Source organism: Prionailurus bengalensis, chromosome A1 (genome assembly GCF_016509475.1).
Source record: "Prionailurus bengalensis isolate Pbe53 chromosome A1, Fcat_Pben_1.1_paternal_pri, whole genome shotgun sequence".
NCBI classification, from domain to species: Eukaryota; Metazoa; Chordata; class Mammalia; order Carnivora; family Felidae; genus Prionailurus; species Prionailurus bengalensis.
Genome location: NC_057343.1, coordinates 199,038,401 through 199,053,185, shown reverse-complemented (window position 1 = coordinate 199,053,185; position 14,785 = coordinate 199,038,401). Strand labels below are relative to the sequence as shown.

At 44.2% G+C, this 14,785-nt stretch overlaps 1 protein-coding gene across 1 annotated transcript in view; it reads right to left on the bottom strand.

The window, feature by feature from the left end:
- The window catches only part of HTR4 (5-hydroxytryptamine receptor 4), a 159,012-nt gene that overhangs the window by 74,683 nt on the left and 69,544 nt on the right, over window positions 1–14,785 (bottom strand). Inside the window, exons 2-3 of the mRNA XM_043598388.1 lie at window positions 5,710–5,835; window positions 4,246–4,446 (exon numbers count right to left, since the gene is read on the bottom strand). Coding sequence (XP_043454323.1) covers window positions 4,246–4,446; window positions 5,710–5,835 — 327 coding nt within the window. The remainder of the gene's footprint in view (window positions 1–4,245; window positions 4,447–5,709; window positions 5,836–14,785) is intronic.

Here is a 14,785-nt window from a genome sequence, read left to right as displayed (position 1 = left end):
ATACTTAGTTGGTTTTCATTCACCACAGAACCTTTGATTCAAAATAGTCAACTGTACTATAGTGCTTTTAATGCAGTTTTCTGGTCTCCCATGACCCATACATACTATATGATGCATGTAGCTTAATTATGCTTTGGAAATCACTTCTAATGAGGCAATAAACTTTCATTAATTGGATTCAATTCTCAAAGCACCAGGAAGCACAGTGGATGGAGCACTGTAGTTGGGAAAAAGCATTTTATAATATTAATGGAGTCCCGCTTCTTGCTTTGATCCAAGGGTCTGCCATCCGGGAGGAATTAAGAATCACAGTGAGCATTTTTGCCTGGGAAGCACGACCGGAGATCACTAATCCCTGTAGAGTCATGGTAGCTCCAGAAACAAAGACAAACATCTTAACAGGAATCACATGATGAACAATGGGCACCGCACCCCACTGCCAAGCTCCCCCTGTGCTCTGGCCCAGCCCAACCGTCAGCTTGGACAGAGCAAAAACAGAAGCTAACTGATAAATAAAAGCTTACACTTCCAGACTAAGATGTAGTGTTGTCATGTTCAGGGTGAACCTTCCATCCCAATGAGAATATCATGCTTGGGACAGGAGATGCTAGAAACAATTGGCAACCTTCCCAGGCTCCCTGAGGAAAACCAACCAAACGAAGCCATCTGACTCCATCTTATTTATGGTATCAGAGGTTTTGATGTCCACTATCCGAGAAGGAAATGGAACTAATGGCAGCCAAAAAGTTTTGAGAGAATTCTCTCAAAAACAGGGTTTACTGAACATTCCATTTGTTGAATAGTGGTTACCAAGTGCCTACATCACTATTGATGCCCCTATTCGTTAATTGTTAGTTTCCCCATTAAAAGGTAAGTTCCAGGAGGGTGAGGACATTGTCCTTACTCATATCTTTTTTTTTTTAAATGTTTATGTTTTGAGAGAGAGAGAGCGTGCGAGGGAGGGACAGAGAGAGAGAGAGAGAAAGAGAGAGAGAATCCCAAGCAGGCTCCATGCTGCCCATGCAGAGCCCGATGTGGGGCTCAAACCCATGAGCCATGAGATCGTGACCTGAGCCGAAGACGGATGCTTCACTGACCTAGCCACCCAGGTGCCCCTCCTTACTCATATCTTTGCACTTTCTCCTCTCGGGGGAGATAGAGACATATGATTCCACGCAAATGTGTTCTATAAGAAACAAATGAGCAAAGGAAAATAAAAGAGGCACGCCCCCATTCTTAAATACAGAGAGCAAACTGGGGTTGCCTGAGGGGAGGTGGGGGGAATGGGTGAAATAGATAGACAGGAATAAGAGGTAAAGACTTCCAGTGACAAAATGAATAAATCACAGAGATGAAAGGTACAGCATAGGGAATACAGCCAATAAGATTGTAATAATGTCATGTGGTGACAGATGGTCACTATACTTATCACAGTGAGCATTAAATAATACATAGAATTGTTGAAGCATTATGTGTACACATGAAAGTAATATAACACAGCATGTTAATTATACTTTAATAAAACAGTATAAACGCAAAAAAAATACACAATAGATTTTAATCACCACTGCACTAAGTTTTACAAAGAAGAATCAGTTTGATGGGGTCAGGGAGAGCTTCCAGAAGGAGGCAAGGATTGAGCTAAAGTCTGGAAGATACACAAGAGAGGAGGGGGCAAAGGAGTTTCCAGGTAGAGGGAGGAGCCAAGGCCCTGGGACGGCTGGGCCCAGAGCACTGGAGAGAGAAAGAAGGCAAAGACAGCTTGCAGCCCAGGGAGTAAGGCTGGTGAAGGGCATCAAGGGAGGTTGGGGACACAGACAGGAAACAGATGGCACAAAACCCTATGGGCCCAGGAGTCTGGTGTCGATCTTCAGTGCACTGCATAGCCATTGAAGGCTTTTAACCATGACTCTGGCTATGAGATCTTCTAAGACGTGAGCAGATTGGAGGAAGATAAAGTAGATGTGGGGAGAACAATTAGGAGGCTGCCGAAGCGGCTTATGCAAGAGATGGCATTAGTCTGGGCCAGCACGATAAAAGTTGGAGAGAAACAGTAGGATCTGTTTAGGAAAGAAAATCAGTAGGACTTATTGATTACATGCAGGGGATAAGGAAAGACCGCATGTAGCGTAACTACCTGATTTCTGGATGATGCAGCGGCTGGAGCAGCTATTCACTGATGAGGTCCAAGTTCGGTAAGAAAAATCTTACCATGGAGGGTGCATGGACAGTTGCAGGAAACTGAAATGAACATCCACCAGCATTGTGTACTGTGCCAAGCTGGGCCAACGCTATGCCTCCGCCGGACTATCTAACTCAATCCTAACTGCAATCCTATAAAACAGGTGCTATTGCCCCCAATTTTAGAGACGAGAAGACAGAGACTCAGAAAAGCTTAATAACTTAAGACCATCCTCAGAGCTAAACACTGGCAGAGCGGAGGTTTGAATCCCACCCTCTTCAGTTCTAAAGCAGATGGTTCTTCATGACCAGACCATACTGCTTCAAGACAACGAATGCCCGCCTCCGCGGGGAAAATTCCATGATTTCTAAAGCCCCTGATAGTTCATCTGGAACTCTGAAGCCAAATCTTCCTAGGGAACCCTCAGCCCCCCTCTCAGGGCCGCTCTGAGTCAATTTTCCACACTAGGAAGATGATTCTATATGTCCCCCCAATCTACACTCCCTACTCAGCTCATTACCCAAAACTCAAGGTTACCTCCAGGTGCCACGATCACCTCAGCTCTGCCCCCTCCAAGTCCATATGATACTTTCAGTCTCAGCACTCAATTTGGCAATGACCCCATGTGGGCTACCCCTCAAGACTTCCATGTATTTTCTACCCCCTTATATTTTATTTCTTCTCATGTGAACTTTCATACAGTATATAGTGACTGGCTTAAAGTGTTTCATGTACTGAAGTCGGACTGCTGCAAACAAGCAGATGAACACAAGTTTCAAACCATGACATGCTTTGGGTCTGCTCGCCAACCAACAGTTCAGTTTTACCAGTGTCGCTATCTGTAGTGACAGAGTCTCATTAGACATGCATTTAATTTAAGCACATTCGACTCTATGTTCCTGGTACAGCAAGAGAGAGAAAGAATTCGCACAATTTAAATAGAGCAGGCCATTACACCTGCCATTCCAATCAATAAGCACCATCCCACGGGACAGGAGATGAATCCACTGTTCCCGCAGCTGGTTTCAGGCCCTCAGGACCTTCCCCAGTGTCAGAAATTCTCTGGACAGACTCTTACTTGAGTGTTTAAAGACATATTTTAGACACATCACAATCTCTAATTTTAGTCAAATGCTTTTCCTGTCCCCCAGTTAAAGAAACAGTGACCTATCTCTAGACTGGAAGAATGACTGGGTCTGTTGGACTCCTCCGAAGACAGGAAAGGCTTGTCCCATGGGAATTCTGGTAACATATTACTGGCATGTGTTATCAGAATTTGGGAACTAACCCTATGATATGAGTACTGTGATGGCGGTTTGTGATCCTGTAATCGTCTGACCTTTAGACTGCATTCTGCTTTTATGACTGAATACAAACGGGCAGGAATTGGAAAATAAAAAGTCCAAATACCACTGATTAACGTACATCTCAAATAAATAAGGCCACGATGGAAATCGTCAGGCCTCCTGAAGTCAAATGTGAAGCAAAAGAATAAAATTATGCAAAGGAATTAAATGCTAGCCGTGCGTCCCCCAAACGAATCATTACTGGGGATTTTAAAATCATCTTTAACTTTCTGGAAAAGATTCTCCACAGTTGCATGCACATACCTAAATATGCATATAAAATTCTGACGCGGACACATTTTGGGAGAGGAGGTCATGTCGGAACATCAAACTATCCTTCTGAACCACCCTAGCTGCCTATTGGGAAAGGCATATTAATTCTTGCTCCCTCAGAGTTTGTTCGTGCCATCAGTATAAATTTAGAGCTCTACCGTAAACTGATTGCCAATACTTGTCACTCTCTAGATCATGAACTTCCTACAGGCTGGTTCTAAGCCTTAACAACCTCTGTGTCTGCAGGACCTTAGGGAGGGCCTGACTAAAAGGGAGCCCTCTGCGAAGACTGGAGAGTGGGGGAATCAGTGAGTACCCAGAATTTATCTCTCTGAGATTCATCACTTCTGATGAATTAGGGAAAGGAAGAAAGGCGTGGTCCCATAGCCAATCAGGTCCTTGTCCCCAGCACGGAGCTCTGCTGTCACACTGCTCTGTCCTCACCTGTCCAGAGAAATGCAGCACAGGTGAAAAATCGACGCCGTCGTGAGCAGGACGTCTAGTGATGTCCGGACCAGGCAAAACATCTCCCCATAAATCCAGATGTCCTGAACCAGCTCGATGGCACCAAAGGGCATCACCAGCACCGAGACCAGCAGATCCGCAAAGGCGAGGGATACGATGAAATAATTGGTCTTTATCTTCCTGTGAGAAGAATGTATAAGGAAGAAGGCAGGGGGAGAGACAAAGGAAAAGATGGGAGAAAGGGGCAGGACAGTAGAAAAGAGGAGAGGGAAACAAAGAAAGAAGGGAGAGAGACAGAGGAAAGAAAAGTCAGACATGCAATGAATTCTGTGAAATTCCCTTCCCCCCTCTGTCATGCAGCGTGTGTGGTCTAGCCACCCCTGACCTCTTGCACCCAAATCCTTCTCATCTTCTTCCCTGCGGCCACACTGGCCTGATTTGAGCCCTGGTGCATGAAGCATGGCCTCTACACAAGCTTCTCTCTCTCCCCACCCGCCCTTCCCTTCAGGCCTTGTTTGGTTATTCTCTGGGAACCCTCCCAAGGCACCCTCCTCAAAAATGGTGTCAAATTCCACTGTTTTCCACGCTTAGACTGACTGCTGTGTGCCTCACATTTGTGACATGGGCCAGAACCACGTGTTTACATTTCCTTTGCATTCTAAGTGGATTAGTGCATGCCTTGCTTAGAGAGGAAGGCCATAGGTGAGCCAGGATTGTATCTTTTATCCCATTTTATGGCCTGGTGGCTCTCAATCCAGGCTCAACACCAGAATCACCTGGTGAGTTTTTATAAATATTGATGCCCAGGTCTCTCCCCAGATCAATTAGTGCAGAGACTTTGGGTGGTTAAACCCTCCCCCACCCCCACAAGGATTGTCAGATAAAATATGACCTCCGAGTTATAAAATAGGCCTCCGAGTTAAATGTCAATTTCAGGTAAACAATGAATAACTATTTACTATAAGTATGTTCCAGACACTGCATGGGACATACTTATGCTACACACTAGCAATTTTCACGAGGTCTTCAGGTGACTTTAACTGCAGCTGGGTTGAGACTGATGAAGTGGAAAGAGCAGAAATACAGGTCTAAATCCAGATCAGTCACTGAGCACACACCCCCCTCTGAACTACTGATAAAGTGGGGAGGTTAGACTAGATAGGCTCTCAACAATTGTACATTTATAGTGATCACAACTGTTACCAAACACCTCCCCCCAACCCCTCCCAAAGCTGAACACGGGAAAAAAGACGGGACGGAGATCCACGTAAGTGCTTACACCGGCTATGTCATCATGGGGAAATCACGTGTGATCTCTTCCCTGCTCTGTTTTACCAACATCATTTCCCTCTCATAATTTGAACTGTAATGGGAATCATAGTTCAGACCCCAGCTCTCCAAGGAGAGCCTCGAACTCCACCCCGGTTTCCTCCTGCTACTCACCTGAGCTGCCTGTCCCTGCACACAGCCACCATCACCAGCAGGTTCCCCAGGATGGCCATCAGGATAACCGCCGAGAGAAACGTGAGCAGCACGACCTTCTCCACCGACCCAAAACCCTCCTTGGAACTGGAAGACACACGCATGCGCGCGCGCACACACACACACACACACACACACACACACACAGAATTGAAGGAAACTCTGAGACACAAGGAAGAAAATTAATTTTTTCCTCACTTATCTTCAGGAAGGTAGCTTCACCATCAGCAGCCGTAATCCACATTTACTATATACACCTGGTATATGCCAATGTCTGTACTCATCACTTTACATATTATCCTACTTAACCTCCTACATAATGAGGAGGCGGCAGCTCAGAGAGGTGAAGTTACTACCCTGCCATTACGCAGTTACTCTCTGCCAGAGAGCTTGTGACGTTCCTTCAGAGCACTTACCTCACTCAGCCTGTGCTCAGAAGCCTTATTTGGTTGATTCCTGTCGAGCGCACCTCCCCAGCCAGGAGGTAAGCTCCACCAGGCGGAGAGCCTGCCTGTTTTATCCACCGATCAGTTCAATCTCAGCGCATCACTCACCGTTGTTGGATGAAGGAAAGTTGGTGTTGAATGAATGACGGTAAGTGGAAGCAGGGTCTGCATGAATACGAGGCCACCCTGTCTCCAGGACCCCACCCCTGCCCATGCAGAAGCTTCCCTGTAGAAGTGGGCTATTGCGGGGAGAGGTCATGGCTTGAAGGCTGTTCTAGCAAAAAGTGGACCTGAATAAACTGATCTCAGATTCTGTGAGCTCCACTGGAAAGATAACAGCCAATCAATAGGCTCAGGGACTCCTTTCAACTGCCCTGAATCACATTTCTTTTGGTGCCTGATTGAATAGCTCACATTTGTGTTCTTGTCAATTCCAGCATCTGAATTGGTCCTGTGAACCCTGCCCTCCTATCATAAACTCGGCATTTTGTTTTATTAACTTGGAAGCAAGTGTCTTCATCAATAAAAGCATAACATCCATTGGTTATTAAAAAGCTACAGAAAAAAGGTTTCTGCTTTTAATAGAGTAGTAATAAAATTTTCTCTTTTAATCACGTTTCAAAGGGTCTCAAAACTCTCAGTGCCAAACCCTACATTTCAACATGGAGAAACTGAGGCCCAGAGTGGAGAACTGAATTGTCAAAGTATATTAGTGTCTGGCCTAGGAGAGGCTGCTTGTCCTGTGAGCCTGGAAACACAGGGTCCCAAGCAGCAAGAAACGGCTGTCTTGACTGAGCTACTCTGACCGAAAACCAAGATGGCTGTTGGCCCCAGATGGCAACAACCCACCAGATCCTAGCTCTGGCCTCGTCCCCAAATTGTTTTCCATTAGGCCTGGCATGGAAGACAAGGTGCCAGCTGGAATAAGGAACCAGTATTATAGTGGCTGAAGAGCCAGCAAGCTCCTTCACTCTGCTGACAAGTGTTTGTGTTGACTGACTGAAGTCATCGTGGCTAAGGTTCGTAAAAAGAAATACAAGTTATATTCATCTAAACCACCCTTCCACATCCAAATTCCAACTATCGACAGGTTACAAGTATTGAATGGAGGAGATGTGATTCAGGAGGAAAAAGACTTCCATAGGGTAATATGGCTACCCCAAGCTAATCTGATCTCAGGCCATGTTACGGCAAGTAAAGTGTCCAACAAAGGAGGTGAGAGTGGGATTTCCCCTTGTTCTTCTCAGAGGCTCTGACTGAGAGCCCTTCGGAAACATGTTCTCCCCGCACAGCCTCTGCCCTTGCTCTCTGCCTTCCTCCTGGAACACTTCTTCGGGGCTGGCTTCTTCTTGTCACTCACATCTCAGATTCAAGTGAGGCCCTGTTGAATGTGCCACAACCAACAAACATTTTGCAGTTTCTGTGAACCACTTGTTATCCGAAATGACTTCTGTTGTTGATCCCTGTGGCCCATCCTCACACAATGACTTTGTTTCGCTTTTTTCACTGCAACTCCCAGATCCTACCTAGCACAGCGTCTGATCTAGAATATGTGCGTACAGGTATGTGTAGTACATAGGAAGTGCTCAGTTATGTTAAGCTAAGTGAAAGAAAAAACATACTGCATTCATAACGGCGAGGTTTAGGCTTCAACATCTTTGAAGACTGATTGAAGGTACAAAGAAGATTTTGCCTAGAGAAGAAAAGACCCAGAGATAAGACACAAAAGCTATTTTTAACTATCTTGAAGCACTGCCATCTGAAATGAGAGTAGATTCATGCATTCATTCATTCAACAGCATTTTCTGAGCACCTACTCTGCATTAGGCATTGTTGTACATCTTGCGGAAGCAGATAAGCCAGAGAACAGACGAAGAATAGCTAAACAAGAAAATATGTAAAGTGTCAGGCTCTAATTCACGCTATGGCAAAAAAAAAAAAAAAAAATCTAGGAGGGACAGGAGGACAGGACTGCCAGAGGGGGTGAAGGGCTGGCTACATAATAAGGGTTGTCACAGAATGCTCTGTGATAGGGTTGTCACACTTTCTGCCCTGCAGGCTTGTGGAATCAAGTGGGACCAGTGATCGGGTTGTAAGCAGTGGTTCTCAACTTTAGTTACATACTGAAATCACCTAAGGAGCTTTAAAAAGTGCTGATGCATGGACTCCAATCCCGAAGACACGGATTTAACTGGTCTGGGCTTTGTGGCCTAAATATTGGAATTTTTAAAAGCTCTCAAGGGATTCAGACGTGCAACCAAGGTTGGGAATCACTGCCAAGAGAAAGGTAACATTTAGTAACGGGTAGGAGAACTTCCTAACAACTAAGAATGATCCTCAACAGCTTCCTGGTGTTGTTTTGAACTCCTTGGCTCAGGAAATGTTTAAGAATACCTAGACGTCAATAAAATACCACTTCACACCTGTTAAGATGGCTATTATAAAATAAAACAAAACTGAAAAATAACACGTGTCGATAACCACGTGGAGACATCGGAACCCTTGCGCATCCTGGCGGAACTGTAAGACAGTGCCTTCACTGTGGGAAGCAGTGTCCCAAAATAAATTTTCTCAGAAGTTTCTCAAAAGGCTAACCATAGAATGACCAGGGGAGTCAGTAATTCTACTCCCAGGTCTATACCCCCAAAGAATTGAAAGCAGGGACATAAATACTTTTCTACCTATGTTTACAGCAACATTATTCACAGTAGTAAAGAGGTAGAAATGACCCAAGTGTCCATCAACAGACAAATGGATGAACAAAATGTGGTATATACATACTATGGAATACTAATCAGCCATGAAAAGAAATGAAGGTCTGAAACATGCTACAATGGACATAAACCTTGAAACCATTATACTTAGTGAAATATGAAATAATTCTGACAGAAAGACAAATATTGTATGATTCTGCTTATAAGAAGAGCCTAGAACAGGCAAAGTCATAGAGACAGAACCGAATAGTGGTTACCAGGGACACAAAGGAGCAAGGAATGAGAAGTACGGAGTTGCTGTTAGGAAGAGGAAAAAATTCTAGAAATGGATAGTGGTGATGGTTGTGCACCATCGTGAATGTACTTACTGTCACTGGGTTATACATTTAAAATGGTTATTTTATATATTAATGGCAAATTTTAGGTTATGCACACTTTATCGCAATAAAGAAAGTTTATGTGGATGACCACAGAGAGGATACCGAATCGGGCTCCTGCGTTGGAGGCAGATTGGTCTGGCTGATTTTCGATCACTCTCTTATCTATGGACAGTGACCTGAACATATTCTTAGAACATTCTTAGATTCTCCATCAACCACATCCTTGTCATTAGAGCCATCTCCTCTATACTGCCTTTCCTCTTATAGGAGAAAAGACCAGATTCAGGGTATGTGGTGAATACCTCTGGCACCAGGGAATGTCCATTTCAAATCAAATGGGAGTATCAGGGTCAGAGATTCCCAAGTCAACGTTATGGTTCACTTGCAGCACACCAATTAGGAGCCAGAAATAACTAAGCTTTAAACTCAACTTTGAATGACAAGCACAATTTAACAATGGAAGGAGCTTTTCCAATTAAACAGAACTGTCCACTGAACTAAATGTAAGTCCAGTGGTAATTAAGGTAAATCAGGAACCACCTCAGCAAAATCCACGTTAGATCGTTGGGTTACCTTGGACTTCCTCCAACCACTCCCTGTCAACCCCTACCAGGTACTTCTCATCGGGCCAAAGAGCAGTCCACTCCACTAAATCGGTTCTTTGACACTTATTCTTGTGATAAATTTTGCTTTCTTTTCTCTTTTGCTTCTTTCTGTGATCTCTTGATCTATTGATAAAGAAACACCACACACTTGTTGGCTCTGTGTACCATTTTCTCAGCTCTTGATAAAAGAAAACCTGGGCCAGTAATTCTGGGCAAATTTTCCACATAGGTCAGTGTATGTGAAAAAGGATGATAAATGCTAAAGGAAAATATCAGTAAGTAATCATTGTGAGTTATTAGTATCAGAAGCCTGCAGAGGGACAATAGCCTAAGGAAATTTTAGGTTTGTTTGTCACATCACTGAGAACAGTTGGTTTCAAGGTTTCTCACACACACACACACACACACACACACACACACACACACACTATACTTTCTTTGGAGTCAAGAATACTTATCTCTCTTTTTTTTTTTTTTTTTTGCACTGGCCATGTTAATAACAGCTGTGTAGCTTCTCTGAGCCTCAGTTTCTTCATGGATCCGTTAAGGAAGTTAGATTAAACCTCTCGTTGATCAAATATGTATTGACTGCCACCCATATGCCAAGCATTGTGCTAAGCACGGGGATGCAGCAGTAAAGAAAGTGACAGAGACCCTACATTCACAGAGTTCACACTATTGATGAAAAAAAACCAAGCAAGTGCACAGCTAAAGAAATATAATTGGCGATCAGTACCTCAAAGTGACACTCGCAAACTTAAAATGTTCATGTGCATCTACCGGGGATCTTGTTAAAATGCAAATTCTGATTCTTTTCATCTGGGGTGGGGGCTGGGGCTCTGCATTTCTCACAAGCTCCTAGGCTCACGAAGAGCATCGGTGACGCTCATGCTGGTGGTTCATGAATCACACTTGGGGTAGTAAAACTATCAAGGTCATTGACACGATGTGGATGGAGAGCAACTGGATTAGAGGGAAGCTAGGTAATCAGGGAACACGGGGAGAGATGTTCAGCTGAACTGTGATATGTGCAGAGGATCCATGAGTTAGAGGAGCCAGGAGAGCAAATGCAAAGGTCCCAGGACAGGAAAGATATTTTGCGTTTACCATCAGAGGGGAATGAGCAAGGAATAAAGAATCTGGGGGGGTGGGGGGGCTCTGAACACCAGCCAGAAGCCAGATCCCTTGGGCTTTGTATGCACTGCCGAGAAGTTTATGTTCTATTAGACAATACATGAGAATGCAGTGAAGTGATTTAAGCAGAAAAGTAGCCCTGCGGATGTGAATGTGAGAGAAAGTCAGTGAACCTGTCAGGGGCCTTTGCAAAGCTCAGGTCAGTGACGGCAGTGGCTTGGAGTAGGGTCGTGGCTGTGCGTGGAATAAAGGTGTATTTGGGAAGTAAAAGGATAGGTAAGAACAACAGATCGATGGATGGATAAGAACAAATGGAAATTACATTTCTGAATTGCTTATCTCAGTTAATGAGATAGGAATTTAATGAGATGAGAAAAACATGTTGTGTGAGATGCCTGTAAGACATCTAAATGAAGGGACATGCGGTTGGCTCACTCGGAAGAGCCTGAGACTCTTGATCTCAGGGCTGTGAGTTCAAGCTCCACGGTGGGTATAGAGATGACTTAGGAAAAATTTTTTTAAGACGTTCAAGTGAATGTGTCGAAGAGGCAATTGGATATGTGTGTCTGGAGTTCAGAAGAGATGGCTGAGAAGGAGATATATACTTGGGATTTTCAGCATTTGGTGGGATTTAGATCTCAGGGGAGGGATGAAATCACCCAAGAAGAGGGCCAGGGGCTTGATGAACTCCACTACTGAGTCATGCAGGAGAGAAGAAGGAACCAGCAGAGGAGAATGAGAAAAATGCCCAGGGATTTCTGAGGAACCTCAGGCGAGTATGGTATCGTGGAAGCCAAGAGTGAAGAAAACATCCAGTGGAAAAAAAGAAGTGTCCCCTCGATAGCTCCCCGGCAATACCACAGAGCCACTTCTGGGAATGAGGGGGGAGCCAAGGAGGCAGGGCAACTCGAGAAGTTCTTCTGTTTCTTTTTATGTATTGAATTTTCCAATCAAACTCTGTTTGATAAGAGGGCTCCATCATCAGATCCATGATCTCTGGAGAATGTGCCAACTGTCCCATTCCTTGTAAGTCCCCGTCACAAGGGGGACATGTTTCATGTAAATACACATAGCACATCCACACAGGAGCCCCGGAAGTTCAAAATACTCCCGATACAAGGCTTCCTTCCCCCATCCTGTCCACCACTGCACGGTCCTCTGGATGGTGAGAGAGAAGAGAAGACAGGATTTATTTTCTTGCCAAAGGTCGGCACAAAGGGTGCCAAGGTACTCTGACTTAAAAGAGAGACCCTGACTAAAATTGGATTGTTTTTCTGGTGTGAATTGTAATAACCTTAACTGTAAGGTTCCTGGTGTTCTCAATAAAGAGGAAAGACTGGGTATTGACCACGACGGTCAATACCTTTCTGCTCGGCTTGACTAAACTTTAGATAGACTTCTCCCTAACTCTAGGTTCTGGCTTCCCTTTTCTTTCAGCATTTGCTTTATTATTTTTTTAATTGAGGGGTGTCTTCGGGTGTCTGGGTGGCTCAGTTGGTTAAGCGTCCAACTTCAGCTCAGTTCATGCTCTCATAGTGCATGAGTTCGAGCCCCACGTCGAGCTCTGTGCTGACGGCTTGGAGGCTGCAGCCTACTTCAGATCCTGTGTCTCCCTCTCTGCCCCCTCCCCCGCTCATGCTCTGTCTCTCTCTGTCTCAGAAATAAATAAACATAAATAAGTATATAAATAAATAAGCAAATAAATAAATAAATAAATGGAGGGGCGTCTGGGTGGCTCAGTCGGTTAAGCGTCCGACTTCAGCTCAGGTCATGCTCTCGTGGTTCGTGAGTTCAAGCCCCGTCTCGGGCTCTGTGCTGACAGCTCAGAGCCTGGAGCCTGCTTCGGATTCTGTGTCTCCCTCTCTGCCCCTCCCCCACTCTCGCTCTGTCTCTCTCTCTCTCTCTCTCTCTCTTAAAAATAAGCATTTAAAAAGTTATTAAAATCAAAATATAGTTAACATACACTATTATATTAGTTTTAGGGGTAGCACACAGTGATTCAACATTTATACGCATTACGAAATGCTCACCACCGTAAGAGTAGTTTCAACCTGTTACCACACGAACTTATTACAGTATTATTGACTATATTCCTTATGCTGTACTTTATATCCCTGTGGCTTATTTATTTCATGACTGGAAGTCTGTGCCTCTTGATACTCTTCTCTCATTTCACCCATCCCCCGACCCTGGCAACTACCAGTTTGTTCTCTGTACTTCTGAGTCTGTTTTCTGATTTGTGATTTTTTGTTCCTCTGTCTGGTACTTTAGATCCCGCATACAAATGAAATCGTACGGTGTGTGTCTTGCTCTGTCTGACGTACTTCATTATACCTTGTGGGTCTATCCATGTTGTCACAAATGGCAATGTTTTATACTTTTTTATGGCTGAGTGATATTCCATTGTACATATCCCACATCTTTTTTATCCATTCACGTATCCTTGGAGAGCTTGGGTTGCTTCTGTATCTTGGCTCCTGTAACTAATGTTGCAATAAACAGAGAGGTACATGTATCTTTTTGAATTAGTGTGGTCACTTTCTTCGGATAAATACCCAGACGTGAAGTTACTGGATCATACGGCATTTCTATTTGCAATTTTTTGAGGATCCTCCATACTGTTTTGAATAGTGGCTGCACTAATTTCCACTGCCACCAACACAAGGGTTCCTTTTTTCCCCACAAGCTCATCAGCACTTGTTACTTCTTGTCTTTTTGATACTAGCCGTTCTGACAGGTGTGATCTTAGAGCATTTACTTTAGAAAACTTATAAGTGTAGATTGTGTCTCTGGCCTTTTGGGATATAAATATCTTTAAAAGCCTCTTTCCAGTTTTACAAGCCAGGACTGTCTTTCTCATGGACCTAGTAGCCATCCCTTTGAAATGGGATGTCTTCATTAAGGAAGGCAGAGTCCCTACCATCCAGTTTCTGTGAGAGGGTAGGAGCCTAACTCCAATGGACACATTGCTCCAAATTCTAAAACTCCCCCCTGTTTCCTTTGGGTAAGGCCAAATAGCAAACACAGATGGCCTATGTATGATTCCCACCCCACTCTACTCCTGGAAACCTCTCCTGTTCTCTGCTTCAGTGAAATTGAGTTCAGACTGCATCCCGGTTTCTCTCCCCAATAGCAAAGCCTTGAAAAAGTCATCCTTCTCTGTTTAATTTTCTCCACCGCAGTTTTTCCTTTGACAGCATACATCATTTTCACAACTAATTGTGTTGTGTGTGTACTGTCTTCATTACCTGTATTAGTTGCCATGAACAAAATCCACGGCAGTTGGAGTACACACAGGAGACTTAAGCTCAGATAATATTTGCACTGATAATAGTTCATGTAAATTAATGTTTAAACACCTTTTTAGGTAAAATGGAAATAGCAGAGTCCCTGGGAATGTTAACTGTTTTCCTCTATACCAATAACTTCAGAAACGTCGTAACTGTAACCTTGTCAAAGCTTACATCATTTCCTTTAAATACGTGCGCGGTTTTGTCCTGGGTTTCTTGACGGCCTAATGTACAAACGATGGCCAGATCCTATGTAACAGGAAAACTCTCACTGCCAATATTTGCAGCAACCAGTCCAGAAAGGTCGGGACTTACTCAATGGCTCTCTTTCTTCCCTCCTACCTGCTTCCACCTGAAGACCAACCACCGAAAGGCAAATATGACCCCCAAACCCATTACATGAGAGCCCCTCACTTCTTTGCAGTTCACCTCTTGCTTCCCTATGCCAACAACCTCCGATCAGAGCTG